Genomic DNA, 18298 nt, shown 5'->3' with positions numbered 1-18298 from the left:
TTTCAGCACACAACTCCCATCCTGAACGATCCCTCCGACCATCATTGGCTTATTCCATCATGGCAGCTGGAAGGGAGTCCTTTAAAAGCAAAAGCAGTTCCTCCACAGCCCCTCCTAGGGCGATGTGAGCCCCAGAGCAGGGCATGGGTGGTGGTGGTGGGGTGACCCAATGTGGGGAGCCCGATAACTACCACGTAGCTGTTCTGCACCCCCTGTGCAGGAGGCTCAGGGAAGGGGCTCTGACCCTGGGGGTTATTTCCATCCATTAAGAATTATTAAAAATTCCCAGAACATCAGAACACATCCATATTCACATGCCAATGCCAAAATGCAATTTCCAAGTTGAAAATAAATGTTACTTGGGATTATTCATTATTTTGGAATGTCCATCATTCTGGATTATTCACACCCTCGCTCCTTTCCATTAACAGAGATAATTAAGAGTTGTGTCTGGGCTCTGAAGGTGGGAGGAATTCGAGGGGGGATGGCGACCATCTATTTCCAGAAGAAAGTGACCCCTCAGCAGCCAGGAGGAGACTCTTATGTCGCCACCGGGCACGAGGTGCCCAGAACCCCACAAGGACCTGGAGCCTCCAGACAAGTGTCACTTAACTGCGCCATAGACCCCAGTCCAAGGCCTGCTTTGTTCCTCTCAGGGAGCCTCCCATCAGGGTGCCCATAAAGCCTCTGATTCTGTCAATGTTTCACAAAGGGATCCTGGGGGCAGGGGTGGTCATCGGTCTCCTATAGGGGCACCCAGGCTGGACAACACAGTAGCACCCCCTGCCGGGCTCTGTTGAGAGAAAAATGGCACTACCTGGGGGTGGGGGTGTCAAGTATTGCACTACGGTGGTGCTCAGGGCTTACTCCTGGCTCTGTGCCCTGGGATCCTTCCCAGCAGGGATCAAGGAGCCAGATGTGCCAGGATTTGAACTGGGGTGGGCTGCGTGCAAGGCAAGTGCCTTGACCCCTGTATTATCTTCATCTATTTCCATGCATGTATTTAAAGTATGCAAACCACAGGCTTGTCCCAGTGCCTTCCATAGCAGGGGCTGAGTGCACTAGAAAGCCGGGGAGTTGGCTCAAGTCTGAAGTTCACATACTTTAAAAAGTGGGGTTAGAAAGCCGAGGCTTGACCCAGGAGTGACAGTCACTGAGGCCACCAGTGAGAGCCCAAACTAGAAGAACCAGGGCCAGAGCAACAGTACAGTGGGAAGGGCATTTGCTCTTCAGCTGACCTGGGTCCGATTCCCGGCATCCCATATGGTCCCCCGAGCACCACCAGCAGTAATCCCTGAGTGCAGAGCCAGGAGTAACCCCTGAACACTACAGGGTATGACCCAAAACAAAACAAAACAAAACTAGAAGGACCTTCTGCCTGGGCCCCCGGATCGGGCATCAGGGTCTCACAGATGGTCTGCACTGCATGGTGGAGCACACACAGGGATGAGGGACACCCATGCATGTCCTTGTCACCAACAGTCCCACCCACACTGACACCGAGCCCTAGAGGACCACGCTGGGCCCACCCTGCCCCTGCCACTGGACACTTGGGTTCCCAGAGAAACTGCCCTCCACACTCCATGTGTGTCCCTCACTCTGGGAAATTAACCCCCCAACCTCCTCCCCTTATCTTTCAGGGGCAGTTCAGAAGCTGTCCCTGAGTGACCCCTCCCCGTGCCCGTTCCCTCTGAGCTGCCCAACCTTCTCCCCCATCTCCCTCGATCTCTCTGGGTGCTGCCAGGTCCCCACTGCTGGGTACCGCCACCCTCCCTCTGGTTCCTGGTGCACCCACTTATTTGTCTCATGCCCTCAGACCTGGTAGATGCACCTGTCAGTTCTCTGCAGGGGCCCCGGAGATGGTCACTTTCACCCTCCCCTTCCGGCTGCCACAGCCTCTCAGGGCTAGCCCGCTCGCTGGCACCCTGACACCTCCATGTCACTTCGCAGCACCCTTGTTTCCCTCTGTGGTGGCTGATGCCATGCTTCGAGGCACCCTTGGCATCAATGCCAATTTGTGGGGCCTTGGGGTCTCCAGGCCACGCACAGGGATTGGACATGGCATGTGGACAGTGCTGAGAGTTGAACCCGAAGCCTCACACAAGCAGGGCCGTGCGCGGAGCGACCGGAAAACCGCAGAGCTCGTGGCTCGGATGTCCAGGAATGTCGCGTCTTCCTTCCCACCCCTTCTCACAGCACCTTGAAGGCTCGGCCCTCCGCTCTTCCTCCTCCAGACCAGGTCACTCCCTTAATCTCCTACGGGCGTTTACGTTGTCCGGGCCTGTTGCAATCTGGCAGCGAATATCCCTGGTACAAGTATTCTTAAGCCTCCCCGCCTGGTGGCCCAGGACAGAGCAGACGGCGACATTTGAGTCTGTTCCACATGGCTAGCCAGGCAGGGCCCAGGGGCCACGGGGACTGCCGAGTCCAGCAGTGACTCAGGGAGAAAACGGATTCGAGTCAGTTCAGCTTCCAATTTGTAAAGGTCCCTTGCCCAGCCGACGGGCCCCTGATGACAGGCGCTGGGGAGGTGGGGGGGCATTTTTCAGGGTCCTGGGCTAGGAAACTTTGTGGACAGTGAGGGAAATAAGAACACTCTCTTTTAAAATATCTTTCAGGGGACTAGAGCAATAATATAGCAGGTAGAGCTCTAGCCTTCCACAGGGCCAACCCAGGCTGGATCCCTGGCACTTCTGATGGTCCCCTGAGCCTTCCAGGAGGGATCCCTGTGTACAGAGCCAGGAGTAAGCCCTGAGCACTGCTGAGTATGGCCCCCAAAACATAAAGAAGTAAAGTAAAACAAAAAATATCTTTCGGGAGCCAGGGAGATAGCCGTGCCTTGATTGCTCAAGGACCTGAACATGATCCCTGTCCCTCCGTGCCCCCCACTCCCAAGAATGCCAGGGTGTGACCCTGGTAAGCCCCAGCATCGCCGCGCCCAAGTGGTGCCAAATCACCAGGTATGAGCAATGAGCCATTGGCCTTGTTGGCTGAGTATCACCGGCTCCCCTAGGTCTGCTTCAGAGACCCCACAAGTAAATAAAAATGCCATCTGCAGCTTTTGTAAAAGTGGGTGTGTCCTGCACGCATGCACATGCATGATACACACACACACACACACACACACACACGCACACACACACACACATACACTTGATGGTGCTTACACCTGACTCTGTGCTCAGGATCATTCCTGGGGTAGTAGGGGAGGGGGGCCAGGGTGCTGGGGGGGGCGGGTTGTGCATGGAACCTGGCTGGACTGGCCCAACTTACCTCGTGCACTGTCTCTCCGGCCCCAGCCTCCCCTTTAGAGATGTGGAGATTGCGGCTGGGAGGTGAGGACAAGGTCCCCAGGACACTGCTAGCGTCAGGACCAGAGTCCCTTCCCTCACCTGCCTGGCGCATGTCTCCACTGTCCTGCCCGGTGTCTGGGTCTCTGCTGGGTCTTTCCCTTGCCCCGCCTGGCATCTGCAGGGCAAGGAAACATACCCACAGAGCGAAGGTCAGCCCATGGCACTCTGAGAACCTTAGAGGTGAGAGCACAGTCCCTTCTGGAGATCTCCGGGGTGGCCCTGATATCAGGGTCCAGACACAGCCCCAAGAATAGGAGGAGGTGTTTGGGGAGCAAGGGGTGGGAGAGAAAGTGGATGTGTGGGAAGAGAAAGAGTCCAGGAACCACAAAGGTTTGGATGCTGCTGTTCCAAAGGCACTCCTGGCCAGAAAAAAAAAAGCCTAATCTGGAGTTTTTTGAATGTACTAAAAAGATGAGAAGTTTTTCAGGGGCCAGAGAGACAGTACAGCGGCAGCGGGGAGGTCACTTGCCTTGCATGCAGCCAACCCCGGTCCGATCCCCGGCATCCCTTAGGATTCCCTGAGCCCACCAGGACTGATTCCTGAGTGCAGAGCCATGAGTCAGCCCTGAGCACCCGCTGGGTGTGGCCCAGAAACTAAGCAAATAAATCAAATTGTTGGGGAAAGATCTTAAGTGATTCACACACAGGCAGCCGGGCCCCCAGCACCACCGACCACCCATCAGAGACTGCTTGGGCCCTTCCCACCTCAGCCCTCTTGGAGAATAGTGGGGTCTTCTTGACTGAGTCTTCCTGGGGGCAGCAGGGAGCTGCCAGAGCCGGGTGTGGGTGGTTCATTTGTGCTAGATGCACAGTGGCCAGTGCCTCAAACAAGACAAGGGCGTGTGGTCAGGGCTAGGAAGAGGTGGGGGTGCTGGTGGGGTCCTGGTGGCAGGAAGGAGGCCCTAAAACCCAGGGCTCTGGAAAAGTCGTGGAGAGAAGTTGAGCCAGACCTAGGGACACAGTGGCTGGAACACAGTGGCTGGGCAGCAGAAGGGAAGGACACCCAGCGGGATGGGCTGGGACGGGGAATGGGGTGCACTGAAAGCTGAAGTCCCCCTGCATGGGCCTGGGGTGCTTCTGCATGCCCTGAATCCCCGCCCCCGCCTCCGGTCACCTGTGGCATAGTCCCTGTCCCAGCTGGCCGTCAGTACAGTCACATCAGTTCTGTTAGCCATGTCCAAGCAGAACGATGCTGGTTTCGTGATTAGGATCCGATCCACCTTGTGACTGGATCCTACGTCCCAACCATCACTAAGCATCCTGTGCTCGGGCCCCCAAGTGCAGTGCTGTACCCCATCCTGATCATGGGTGGGGAGGTTCTCAGCGCACTGACGGGAGAACCGAGAAATCACTCCTGTCCCCCAAACCCTGCCCGCCTTGGGTGGTCTGAGGGTGTGGCCTCTTTGGAAGAGAGAGTCGTCTTCAGAAAATCAAAACCTGGCTTTCTTGAAACAGTGGTACCACAGTACCACGGGCGCAGGAGAAGCAGCAGCAGACAGACAGTCACAGAGGATTGAGTTGGGATCCCACCTGTGACCTTGAATGACACCTGGACCCGCTGTCTGACCTTGAACATGCCAGGGCCCAGGCTGACCTTGACTGGTGCCAGCCCACTCCTCCCTCCCCTCTCTCCCGCCTCCCCTCACTCTCCCTCTCTCCCTCCCTACCACTTCTCCCCCAGTCTCTCGCTCCCCAGTCTCCTCTCATCTCTTCCTTCCTTCTCTCTCTTGTTCTGGTGCCAGAAACACTCTAATTACAACAGAGAACCTGAAGAGACAGAGCAGGGAGGGGAAAAAAAACCCAGCACACAGAGCTGATTAAAATGTCCTATGAAATCTAATTTGTAAAGCTCAAATCAGAATAAAAAGTGTTACTCCCACAATTCAAGGCCAATTTGATTGTTAATGGGACTCCTCAGAGGCCCAGCCACGATTTCATCAGGCTGGAGACCCCACACCTGCCACAGCTCCTCCCACAGGGCCTCCATGCTCCTCCCACAGGGCCTCCGTGCTCTCCCTAGGCCCCCGTGCTCCTCCAGGGCCTCCGGCTGGCAGCCACGTCCATCTCCTCTGCTTCCACGGGCCACACATGCCTGCTAGGGGCCCGCTGCTCCGCCCTGCCTTGTGGCCAGATCCTGGGGCTTTGTGGTCCAAGACAGGAAGGCAGTGGCCATCCCTGCCTCTCAGGGCTGCATCCTGCTCCTGTCCTCAGCCCCTGCCCTGTGCAGCACAGGGTAGAGGAGAATCGAACTCAGGACTGGAGGGAGTTTAGGTGTGGAGCACAGCCCCGGGTCCCCCTATAGCCCCGAGTCCCCCTGTGGCCCCGTTCCTGCTGTAGACTCAAATCCTGCTGTAGACCCAAGTCCCACTGTACTCTGAGTCCTGCCTTAGCCCCGAGTCCCCCCTGTGCCCTGAGTCCTGCTGTACCCTAAGTCCCTCCATAACCCCAAGACTCGCTATAGCCCCAAGTCCTGCTATAGCCTGAGTCCTGCTGTAGTCCCAAGTCCCCACTGTAACCCCAAGTCCCGCTGTCACCTAAGTCCTGCTGTAGCCCTGAGTCCTGCTGTAGCCCTGGTGAGCCCCCAAACTCTAGGGCTGAGCTCTGAAGTCAGGGCACATGGCAGATGTACATTAAGGAGTGGCCCTGGCCCCCAGCACTGCAGGGGAGGCCCCTATCAAACAGAGAACAAGGACTCAGCAGTTCCTGTTAGCTGCATGCCCCTGGGCAGTGACTCTGACTGGGAAGCCAAGTAACTCTCAGGCATGGAAACATGAAAATGGGTGGGGGGCGGGGGGGGGGGGAACAGGGGGAAGGGCAGGTGTTGGGTGAACTGAGGGAAGACCCAGATCCCATCCCACACGCAGCTGCAGCTCCCGGGGGGCACAGAATCCCTTCTTGTCATCCTGTGTGCTGGCCAGCCCCCAGGAGGTGCACGCAGTGTGGACGGGGATTAGCTGGATTGTGTGCTGTCAGATCCAGAGCAGGCACTCCCAGTGTAGACAGGTGCTAACCGGCTCATGTGTGCGCTGAAAGCAGAGGAAGCACTCCCAGGTAAGCAGGTAATTAGCAGGCTGCCACGTTCCTCGCCTCCTTGGCCCCTGGAAAACAGGGTCGAGGCTAGCACCTGCCTAGTGGGCTGTCATAAGGATGGAACCATCAACGAGCTGATGCTTGAAATCTTAGGACAGAGCCTGGTGCATCCCACACAGGCTCAGCTGGACCATGGTGCTCAGCGAAATACCGGCTGAGTCACTTGCATGACTCAGCATCCCTTGGGGAGGTGTGGGGGGTCACAGTCGTGACCAGCTGGCGCAGGGTCTGCAGTCCTAAGCAAGAGGCAGAGGAGAGCAGACGCCCTGCTCCCTCCCACCTCCTCTGCAGCCTGCTGGGTCTGGCCCAGCTCCGCTGGGAGCCTGAGACAAGGCTACTGTTTCTTGGGTACCAATTGCCCTGCTCGAGTGGGAGTGAGAGAGGGAGGTGGAGGAGAAGCGTCCTGTGGGCAGCAGAGGGCATAGCCAAATGCAGCAGGAAAGTCTGACTGTGGTTAGACCAGGGTGTTTGTGTGTGTGTGTGTGCCCCTGTGTGCACATTCATGTTTTGCCTGTGTGTGCGTACACATTCACGCATGTGCTTCTGTGTATACCTTGTGTATATGTGCATATATGTATGCAGGTGTGTCCGTCTGTGTGTACGTGTGGTTGTGTGTGTGTGTGTGTGCACGTGCCCATGTGTGCATGTGGCTGTGCATGTGTGTGTGTGTGTGCATGTGTGTGTTACGACCTGCCCTTGGGCTCCAGCTCCTGAGGGCGGGAGTCTCTGCTGGGCAGGCCGGAAGTTTCCAGAAGCTGCCAGGAGTCTCAGGCAGAAATTGAGACACCCCAGGGAGGCCTTGTCCCCTGGGCCCATGTGGCTGTTTTAGGAAAAGGGGGATGCATCCTGACCGCTGTGCCCTTCTCTCCCCAGGCCAAGTGTACTCCTTCAGTCAGCAGCCGCAGGACCAGGCGGTGGTGTCAGGCCAGCCCGTGACGCTCCTGTGTGCCATCCCCGAGTACGAAGGCTTTGTGCTGTGGATCAAAGACGGCCTGGCTCTGGGCGTGGGCAGGGACCTCTCCAGTAAGTACCCCAGACCGTCCCCAGACCTCACTCAGCCATTCACGGTCCCGGACAGGCCAGAGGGTCTGGATTCCCAACCTTCACCCCAGGTCTCCCCAGTTGGGGTCATGTTTAGGGAGCCCTGGGCCCTGGGTACAGAGGAATTGAGGGATTCACTTCCAAGTAGTGAATCACAAATGAACATCCTGTTCTGGTGTTCCGTGGGCACAGAACACAGCTCCACCCGGGAGGGTCTGTCCTAAAGTCAGATCTGATGCCTGCAATCTCAACTCCAGAAGTTAAATATTCCTGTTTCTTGGTAAACTTTTATTTGGGAGGAGCACCGAGCTCTGCTCAGGGCTTACTCCTGGCTCTGTGCTCAGGGATCACTCCTGGCGGAGTTCAGGGAACCGTATGGGGTACCAGGGATTAAACCCGGTCGGCCGTGAGACTGTGCGTTAAGTGGGGCCCAGACAGAAGCTGAGGATGGAGCCGGGGTTCCCAGGATGGAGCATCGCCTCCGAGGGCAAGAGGAGAAGAAAAAGGTGTACCATCGATGAAAAAGAAGTTCTGCCTCTCTTAGGAGATTGAGCTGCAAGAAAATAAAAATCAAGGTGCACCCAGGAGCATGAGGGTTGAGAAATGAGTCTTTCAAACCGAGATCTACCTGTCACCAGAAATACACGTGGAAGCACGCCAGGCATTCCAGCAGCCTGAGGCGGGGCACGGCAACACCAGGGAGCTCTGAGCTCATCTGCCCCCAAGAAACTGGGGTGGTTGAGAGTGGGGAAGCTAGAACCTTCCAGGCTCACTCGGCCCTTTCCTGCCTGGCTCAGCAGTGGCCCAGCCCCGTGAGAGAATCCCCAGACACCCGGCGGGCAATCCTGAGCCTTGGTCGAAGATGAAGGTCTTGGTTAGCTGGGTGGATAAGGTGCAGCCCCTGGCACCAATCGAGAGTCCGTGGGATGGGCAGCGCTGCGTGGACACCTGTGCATTTCCACGATTGATGTGTATACGCCAGGCAGGAGCCCGTGGCAGTAGAGAACATGGCTCTCCCTCCCAGCAGAACTGGCCAGCTCCAGCCCTGGGCCAGCTCCTGGGCCCCCTGGCTTCTCTTCTCTCAGAGTGTCCTGGAGACCAGGACAAACCCGTGTCTGGCTGAACAGTGCTGCGTGCTGGCACCACCAGAGAGCAGAAGGGCTCAGGACCCCATTCAGGGAGGCCTTGCTCCCATGCTTTTTTTGCTCTGGGGAAACTGAGGCTCAGGGCAGCCATTGGCCCTGCTGCAGCCCAGTTCTGCCTGTCCCTGAAGTGTGGCCCCACTGTGTCCTTCAGGCAGGACATGTCACCCTCCCTCTCCACCTGAGCTGGGAAACACAGCCCTCAGAGGAGATTAGCGGCCCATGCCCACAGACAGACAGGAGGGTTTTCTTCTCAGAAGTTTCTTCTCCGATGAACTCAAATGGGGCCCATTTTTGAAATAGTTAAGAGGACCAAGAGCCTTCGGCTCTGGGCACATCTTTTCGATTTTTTTTTGAGAAGGAATCCGGAGTTCCAACCTCCGTCGACGATTGAGACGCTGCCTCGTTTGCCAAGGCATCGAAAATCAGACACGTAATGCAAGTTGGAAATGACCGCTGGACTAGAGCTGTTACCGACTGGATTTCACGAGACGTCAAAAGAATGCCTGGCTGCCCACCTACAAGATGGTCAGACTTCTTTGTCAAGACCTGAACGAACAGTTTGAAGCTCTTCATTTTCCTGGAGCGAGCAGACGCCATTGGGCTACACTAGCACGCGACAGGGACAAGTGGAGACGTTACTAGTGCCTGCTCAAGCAAATCGATGAGCAACGGGATGACAAGTGATACCAGTGATGGTCTCTAATAAATGTACCCAGATCCACAGGAGGAGAAAGAGGGCTTCTCACGCCCCACCCCTGGGACAAGTACACAGAGTCACCATGGAGAGAGAAATTGACCCAAACATGCACCCAGGCCCGAGGCATTAGGCCTGGATTCCTAACTCCCCAAAAACCCAGCCCCCAGACTGCTCTCCTTCTGCTGTCAGACCCTCAAGTTCCATCCCACACTGCCACTGGCACTCACAGCCCCCCGACTCTGCACCGTCATCTGAGATAGATTCTCTCCTCCGATCTTCCCCGTCGCTCCCCGCATCCTCTGTAGTGAGCAGACAGCAGAGAAGATGCCGGAGCTTCCTCCAATGGCAGGATGAGGACACGAGAGAGCGGGCAGAACCCGGAGCATCCCATCTATCTCCCCTGGCGGCAGCGAGAGCCGGGACCGCGGGACGGAATGGGCCCTTCCTCCCCATCTGCCAGGCCCGCATTTTCCAAAGCTGATGGCAGTCCCCAGGACCGCACACCCCAGCCCGCGCCTAATTAGGTGAATACAAACAACCCCATCGCTGATGTTTGCGGCAGCTCGGGAGGAGAGAGTGGGGGTCCCGCTGCTCATAGCACACAAGGCAACAAAATCAGAGGCTCCGCCAGGAAGCCTGCAGGAGACCCTAGCTAATCACAGGATGGACGGGAGAGGGGGCACCCCACCAGCCCCTGTTCCAGCCTGCTCCTGGCTCCTTCCCAAAGCCCAGCAGAGGGCAGAAGGGGAGGATATCAGGTCCCAGATGAACATATGTTGCCTGGAGAACATCCTGGGGCAAGGGGGACAGCCAGGACTTGGGGAGAGGGGGAACCATTTACTTGCATGGCAGGGGACAACGGTGTCATGAAGAAAAGCCTGGATTTTCAGAAAGAGACAAAACTTGGACTGGGAAAATCATCTCTTCCTACACCAACTGGGTACGGGTACAGTGGGCTCTATACCGCCCTCCATCCTGGGAACCACCTCACCTCTGCAGGGCCCCAAAGAGGCCTCAGCATACACTGCCTCACCTCTGCAGGACCCGGGAGAGACCCGTCTCACCTCTGCAGGGCCTGGGAGAGACCTCTAGGCACACTGCCTCACCTCTGCAGGGCCCAGGAGAGACCTCAGCATACATTGCCTCACCTCTGCAGGGCCCAGCCAGAGACTTCAGCATGCACCGCCTTACCTCTGTAGGGCCTGGGAGAGACCTTGGGGCACCCCACCTCAACTCTGCAGGGACCTCAGAGCACACCGTCTCAACTCTGCAGGGCCCGGGAGAGATCTCAGGGTGCACCACCTCACCTCTGCAGGGACCTCAGAGCACACTGTCTCACCTCTGCAGGACCCGGGAGAGACCTCAGCATACATTGCCTCACCTCTGCAGGGTCTGGGAGAGACCTGAGCATACACAGCCTCACCTCTGCAAGGCCCAACAAAGACCTCAGCACACACTGCCTCACCTCTGCAAGACCCAGCAGAGACCTTAGCACCTACCGCCTCACCTCTGCAGGGCCCAGCCAGAGACCTCAGCATGCACCGCCTTACCTCTGCAGGGCCTGGGAGAGACCTCAGCGTGCACCGTCTCACCTCTTGCTTGTCTTCTTTCAACCAATTGGCTTGAATCCCCAGCACCTCCTGTGGTCCCCTAAGCAATGTTAAGGGTCACTCCTGAGCACAGAGTCAGGACTAAACCCCGAGTACTGTCAGGAGTGGCTCAAACACTTGATAGATAAATGGATAGATAGTAGATAGCAAATACATAGTAAATAGTAGATGGAAAATATAGTAGATAGGGAGTAGATGGGTAGGTATGTCGGCAGGTAGACAGAATAGGAGCAGGGCAGAGAGGCACAGGCTGCACTGGGCCACCAGGGTCGTGTGGAACACCAAGCACGGAGCCATCAAGCAGGGTGTCACTGGGAGCAGCCTCCGAGTGCTGCTTGTGAGGCCCCAGACAGACAGGGCTGGAGAGACGGTGCAGCAAGTAAGGAACTCGCCTTTCAGGCCACCAAGCTGTGTCTAATCCCCAGCACCCATAGGTCCCTGACACCACTCAGAGCGACTCCTGAGCGCAGAGCCAGGGGCAGCCCAGAGCACAGCTGGGTGTGGCCCAAAATCCAAAAATAAATATCTAACTAAATCAAAGGCATCCTGACTTTTTAAACAAATGAAGTCTTCCCCACATGGGTTCCACCATGGGGCCTTGCTTCGTGGTCACTTCTTGGATGCAGGAGACTAAAGAAAGAGCTCAGGGCTCTGTCTGTGCCCCCGGGCCTGGCCCTGCTCCCCTGTCCAAGGGATCCCAAAGCCCGTCTCCTCCCCTGATGTTCCCACTGTCAGGGAAGAAGTTGGGGGATGCCATGAGGTGGTGGGCCGCAGCGCTTGAGAGCATAAAGCAGCCCCAGGCTTGGGGGTGGGGTGGTCCCTGAGTCTGAGTGGAAACCTGCAGGGCCCAGGGGCAGGGGGCTGGGGAGTGGGGGTGGCCGAGATTTCTATCTCCTGACCCTCCTCAGAAAAGAACTCCTCACTTTTCCCCAAGCATGTCTGAGGTCCCCCTTCTCTCTCCCTCTTACTCCGTCTCTCAGTTTGTGCACGCTAGCCAGCCTGGTCTGCCTGTCTGTGTGTCTCCTTATCAACACACAAGCCAGCCTGGGGACCGGCTCCTGCCTGAGACCCTCCGTGTCTGACTCCACCCAGGGTCCCCCTGCCCCTCTTTAATTACTGCCTCCCCCAAACTCCTCCACTTCAGACCCACAGTGCATTGGATACGGAGGCCCATGGGCATAGATAGCATTCACACGCACACACACACGCACACGGACCACATGCACACACATGTGCACACACATGCACACAGCACACGCGTGCATCCGTGCACACAAACCAGCACACACACACACGCATGCATGCATACCTGCACATACATACTAACTAGCACACATGCATGCATCCCTGAGCACATGCACACACACACACACACACACACACACACACCAGCACACACGCACATGCATGCACACATGACCCCGCACCTGGGGAAACCCTCCTTTCTTTGCTCCTGACCCCAAGACAAGCTGGAGCCATGGGTCCCTCCCGTGCTCTCCGCTCTGAGCTCAGCCCTGCTATGCCCTGGGTGCCTCCCCGCTCTGCCCAGCACCCCCATGAGCCCAGCCTTGGGGCCCCCACTCCGCCCACCCCCCTCCCCCGTGATGAGCCCCAGGGCCCTGTGTGTCTCCCTCCTCCACCCACGCCCCACCCTGAGCCCCGGGCCCCCATTCTGCCAGCCCGAGGTGATGAGCCTCTGCCCCACAGGCTACCCGCAGTACCTGGTGGTGGGGAACCACCTGTCCGGGGAGCACCACCTGAAGATCCTGCGGGCCGAGCTGCAGGATGACGCCGTGTACGAGTGCCAGGCCATCCAGGCAGCCATCCGCTCCCGCCCCGCGCGCCTCACGGTGCTGGGTAAGACCCGTCAGGCGGGTGGGCAGGGGCCGGGCGGGAGGCCCCAGAGAGCGCCTCTGGCCAGACTTGAGGTGCAGCCCTGGGGTTATCCACCCACCGCGACTCTGGCCACTGCCATCCCCTGGTATCCGCACCCACCGGAAGGAGAAAAGTGGGCGTAGGAGGCGGAGGTCCACCACTCTGTGCAGTCTCACGCCAGCTACGGAAGCCACTTGGGGTCCTGCGTGTCTCTGTTCTGCCGGGGGCTGTGCCGGGCGGTGAAGACACAGTGAAGGCTGTGCCTGAACCCCCTGAGCCTCGACTGAGGGCCCCGGTGCCCCTTCCCCAGTGCCCTTGCTGAGCTGGCCTCCCTCTGGGTGTGAAAGTCCCACGCAGCCTCCAGCCTGTCAGAATCAGGACCTGAGTGTCCCCTCCAGGTGTGTCCACAGGAACCCCCCGGGGACCCTGCTCCTCCCCAGCCTCCACTGCCCCCTGCCTGTCCTCGTGCTGGGCAAAGAACTGGACAGCCGAAATCACCCCAAGGAAAGTTCTTCTCAGGCTCCTGTCCCCCACCAGAGCTGCCCCCACGTCCCCCTGGCCCTGAGCAGAACTGTCTGGAGGCAGGCCTCAGTGCCCGCCCGTCAGTTGCACCCAGGGCCAGGGGCCAGTGTGCGCAGGCACGCTGAAACATGGGACAGCAGGAACCCAGCCTTGGCACAGAAGCAGCAAGAATGTGAAGGTGTGACAGCTTCAACCCCTTTTCCATGCACCAGCTCGACTCTTCTAATGTAGATGTGTGTGTGTGTGTGTGTTGGGGGAGGGGTGGGGGGGGTGAGGGACACAGGGGGGTTTGGGGGGGCAAAAATCAAGCACCAGCTCCTCCCTCTAGGAGTCCTGGCGCCCCTCGTTTTGGCAAACAAGGATGGACTCTCACCCCAGTGCGAGCAGAGAGACGACCAGTCGAGGGGCTTGCTTGCACGGTCAGCTGGTGCGAGGCAGGAGGCAGAGGCCAAGCGCTGGCTCTCCCGGCAGCGTGGGCGTGGGTAGTGAGCTCTGGCAGCGGGGTTCCAGTCTCTGGGTTCTGCACACGGTCCTCCGGCTTCCCAGAGGGTCCCGAGGGTCTAGAAAGTCAGTTCTCATCCTCCGATACTCTTTCAGTTAAAATCAGCAGTTGGGGGGTGGGGGGAGGGTACTCTGGGAATGAGCCTGTCGTGCGCGTGGGGTTCCGCCCCACTGCCACATGAGCCCCTCAAGCCCCACCGGAAGTGACCCCCATAACAAGGGTTTTATAACTCAGCAGCTACTGGGCAGAAAGAGAGCTCAGGGACAGGGTGTAGCTGTGTCCACTAGGACCCCGGGTTGACCCCCAGCACCACAAGCCTGGGGGCACCGAGCACAGCCAGAGTGCCCCCCAGCCCAAGTGCTGAACCGTCCAGCCCACTTGACCAAGTATCACCAGAAGTGGCACCTAGAAGCCCACTTGAGATCCCCCTACCCAAAACAAAACAAAACAAAACAAAACCTGAACTTGTCAGTAAAAGTCTCATGACCTGATTCACGTGGCTTCTCTCACTATCCCCCTTCATGCGAGCGTGCGTCACAAGAAGCAAGGAACCCTGGTTCCACCCTGCACCCCTGCCCCGCCCCAGCTGCTGGGTTGGAGGTCTGTGGGGTGGGGTGGGGTGGGGTGGAGGGGGCGGTCCATGGCCAAGACTCAGAATGAACTATTTAAGAGCTTGTTGGCGTTCCTGCAGATCTCCACAGCCCAGAGCCAGCACTGGGCCACTTAGAGGCACAGAGCTCGGTTCCATGGCTCAGAGCCCTCCGAGGTGGGTGAGGAAAGGGGTGAGTAACAAACCAGGGGTGGCCAGCTGCCTAGGCTGGGGGTGCAGGCCAGGGAGTGGCCCCAGCAGAGAGAGCCGGAAGCAAGCTCAGCCCTGGTTGGGGTCTGAGCCTGGACGCCCAGCACTGCAGCACGGCTATTCCTGCAGAGGGCACGGCGGTGGCGGGGGAGGGGTTCTCCCTTGGCCAGCCGCACCCCCTACCCCCGCCAGCCAGGACCCCATCTGCTGTCCTGACATCTCAGCCTGGGAAGCTGGCCCAGCCCGCGCCCCGTGGGAGGGCGGCCTTCCCTGCCCGCCTTCCCGGGATGAGAGCACTTCCTAATTTAGTCTGTATTTGCCTGAGATAGATTTTTAATTAAATAAAGCAAGAGCCTGATGAGAACCTGCAGACGATGTGGGAGCAAACTCAGATGGTATGTGCGGGCAAAAATTGCAAAGCAAACACTTTGGCTGGAACAGAGGGACGCCCCCAGGGGTCTTCCGTCAGAGCCCCGAGTGAGGAGGGTGAATCCGAGAGATCACAGAGCCAACAGCTGTGTGTGCGCCGCTAAGCCTGCGTCGGCTGCAGGGGGACCCGGCCCCGCAGCCAAGTCTCCGGGCGCGATGAGTGTCGCGTCTCTGTTTGGCGCGGAGATGCGGGGAGGGCAGGGAGGAGGACAGAGAACCAGCTCGGGAGGCTGAGCCGGGCCAGACGGCAGGGATGTGGGGGCGCGGGGCTGAAGGTCGAGCCTCGGGTTCTCTGTGGCACGCCAGCTGCCAAGAGCCTGGCCTTGACTCAGACCAGGTGGAAACCAACATCTGGGCATCTTGGGGAGCGTGGGGTCATAGACAGATGGCAGACCCGAAGGTCAGAGGCTCGATCCTGTCTCTAGTCAGCTGTGTGGCATCAGCCCAGTGGCTCAACCTCTCTGGGAGAGCCCTCCCCTGTCATTGAAGGTGGCAGTGAATCACCATGTTCTCCAAATAATCTGTCTGGCCCCAGCTCCGTAAGGAGCGGCACTGTTGAGGGGACAGAGGTGACCGAGGCAAAGGAGGGATCCGCTTTGGCTGTTGCTCTGAGGCTGGAAAGGGGATCCGGCGAGTTCCGCCAGCCCCCGGCTCACAGCTCCCCGCACACAGTCTGACCATCTCTGCAAATGCTCGGCCAGGCTGGGCCTCGAGGCCCTGGCATCCGGGGAGCGGCAAACCCGCTAGCACCTTACCTGCTGTGCGTCCGTGCACGGCCTGCAGGCCGGCTTGGTTCTCTGGGCCTGCTCCCCAGCAGCCCCCCAGACCAGGGGGGGTCTGCCGGCATATTCAGGCTTTTCACATAAACGAGCGGATGAATGGGTGGAGTGTCTGGTTCTTCGTCTGTTACAAGGAGGATAATAAAAGGAGAGATCTCTTAGCGTGAAACAGTATTCACACACACACACATGCACACACTCACACATGCACTCACGTGAACTTGCACGCCTATACACACACACATGCACACACCTACATGCATATTCACACTCACACACATACATTCAACAGCACACTCCTGCACACACATGTAAATGCACACACATGCATGCATGCACTCCTGTTTATGCACATACACACACTCACGCACACACATGAGCTTGTCGTGACAGGGAGGTTCACCCAAAGCGCAGACAAGGTGGGTACCTTTAAAATATTCCACTCACAACCAAAATTATCTCTTTAGCGTACGTGCTATCCACCAATTAGAAAACCAAAGACACAGATAATACATTTCCATTTTAACACACACACATCCACACACACTCATGCATGTACACACGTGTACACACAAAAAAATCATGCACACACAGGAAGACACATGCGCACATGAATACTCATCTCACACACATGCACCCACACGTACCCACACACTCACACACATGCAGACAGCTGCTACCCGCTGCAGAAACCCCGGGCTAGGAAGACACCCCACCATCCCAGTCCAGCGCTGTCAGAGGAGCACTGTGAGCCTTCTTCAGGCCACCCGGAAACTTGGGGAACAGGGTTCTGGGGAACCCAGAACAGGTGAGAGGTGGAGGGCAAGGACTTGGTAGGTATATAACTGTGCGAATGTAGATTGGGCGCTAGAGATTCACCCATAAACCAGGGAGCCCCACTTGCCACTCTGGCCGGGAGAGTCATTGATGAAACCCCTGACGCTATGTCAGAGGTCAGAGGATACCAGAGGCTGCAGTAAAGAGAAAATGGAAAAAGGTGGAGGTGTGTGTGGGGGGGGGGGGGGGGGGAGGAGGAGGCAGGGAGGATGGCGGATGCCACATTCATTATTAAAGGGGCTTTCCCAGCCCCCTCCCCGTTCCCTCTCCTCCTCACCCCTCCTACGAGTAGCTCTGCCGTCTCTGGGCGCCTGTTAGAAGTACAGCTTCCTAAATCAACATGAATTATTGAACGGCGGAGACTTAGTCCGTTCAAATAACTCAGGGTGGCTTTTTAAACGATGTCAAGCCCCAGATACTGAGAGGGGCCGATGAAGTCCAAAGACGTCTTTAACTCGGATATCCTTCCGACACACGGGCTCAGCAGAGTGAAGGTCATACCAGGCGAGCGTGAGGCCTGGGGTTCCACGCCCAGCACCGCACACCCCCCATCCAGGCCAGCGCCACCGGACCGGGAGTAGTCCTGGAGGCCCCCAGCACTGTTGTTGAGGTTCAAAAAGGGGGAGGGAGAATATATATATACTATAGGGGTTGCCCAAGGTCAAGAGAGCAGCTTGGCACTCAGGAGGCCCCATTTCATCCCCAGCATCCCTGGGAGGGGCACCCCAGAAAATGATAGCCCCTGGCTCCCTTTGCAGCTCCTGACCCACAGAAGTCACAGGCAGAAGCTTCCTGAGTCCCCAGGATTGGCAGCGAACCCCAAATCCCAAGCCCCTCGCTCCTGGGTTGGTGGTCTTAAGAGTAACCTAATAAAGGCAGAAGGCAGAGCTGGTCTGCAGCCCCAGTGTCGAAATGGGGGGTGGGCAGGAATCCCAGCCCAGCGCCCTCCGGGTCAGTGAGGGCAGTCTGAGCAGTTCTTCCGGAGTGGGACGCCCCTCCAGAGCAGTGAGGGCTGCACCTGCTCCCTCTCCGGAGATGCCAACACACACGTAGCTGCGTCCACACACCACCTCGGACACCTGCCCCCCACAAGTGCTCTTGCCCGGATTGTGCTTCCCTTACCAGCTCAAGCTCACCTGTCAGGACTCTGCTTGTACCTCACCTACTCCAGGAAGCCTTCCCTGAACACCACTCATCCCGAACAACCCTGCTCTGCACCGCCCTTAGCTCCCCGCACACAGCTTGATCGCAACACTCCACGCGCTGTCTCGCAAGGTGTACGTCTGTGGCTCCCCGTCTGGGTCTCCTGGGTGATGTCTCTCCTGCACCCCTCACACCTCGCAGAGTCTGTGGGATTCTTCTAGGGAGTCCTCAGCATGGCCACTAGGTGGTGCCAGGACTCAGGACGACCTGGGGGGTTATAATGAGCAGGGTGCCCTGTGTGGGGGCAGCCCCTAGAGCAGAAGGCTGTGTGGTGTGGCCGTGTGTTGTATTTGTTGCCATGGGACGTGGTGTGTGATGTGCGGGGTCCGCTGAGCTGTGACGTGCGTTGTGTTGTTTTCAGAGACAACAGCAGTTCAGGCTAAGAGGCCAGCCCCAGGAAGCCGCCCGCAGTGTGG

General features: G+C 58.0%; 1 protein-coding gene across 3 annotated transcripts in view; it reads left to right on the top strand.

Annotated features, from left to right (window-relative positions):
- Window positions 1-18298, top strand: part of KIRREL3 (kirre like nephrin family adhesion molecule 3) — a 460715-nt gene that overhangs the window by 393422 nt on the left and 48995 nt on the right. For all 3 annotated transcript variants that reach the window (XM_056107712.1, XM_056107711.1, XM_056107710.1), the window contains exons 3-4: window positions 7317-7466; window positions 12644-12793. In XM_056107712.1, the coding sequence (XP_055963687.1) occupies window positions 7317-7466; window positions 12644-12793 (300 nt within the window). The remainder of the gene's footprint in view (window positions 1-7316; window positions 7467-12643; window positions 12794-18298) is intronic.

This window comes from Sorex fumeus, unplaced genomic scaffold (assembly GCF_029834395.1).
Source record: "Sorex fumeus unplaced genomic scaffold, SorFum_2.1 ptg000169l, whole genome shotgun sequence".
In the NCBI taxonomy this organism is placed as follows: domain Eukaryota; kingdom Metazoa; phylum Chordata; class Mammalia; order Eulipotyphla; family Soricidae; genus Sorex; species Sorex fumeus.
This window is presented reverse-complemented; position numbering and strand designations above follow the sequence as displayed.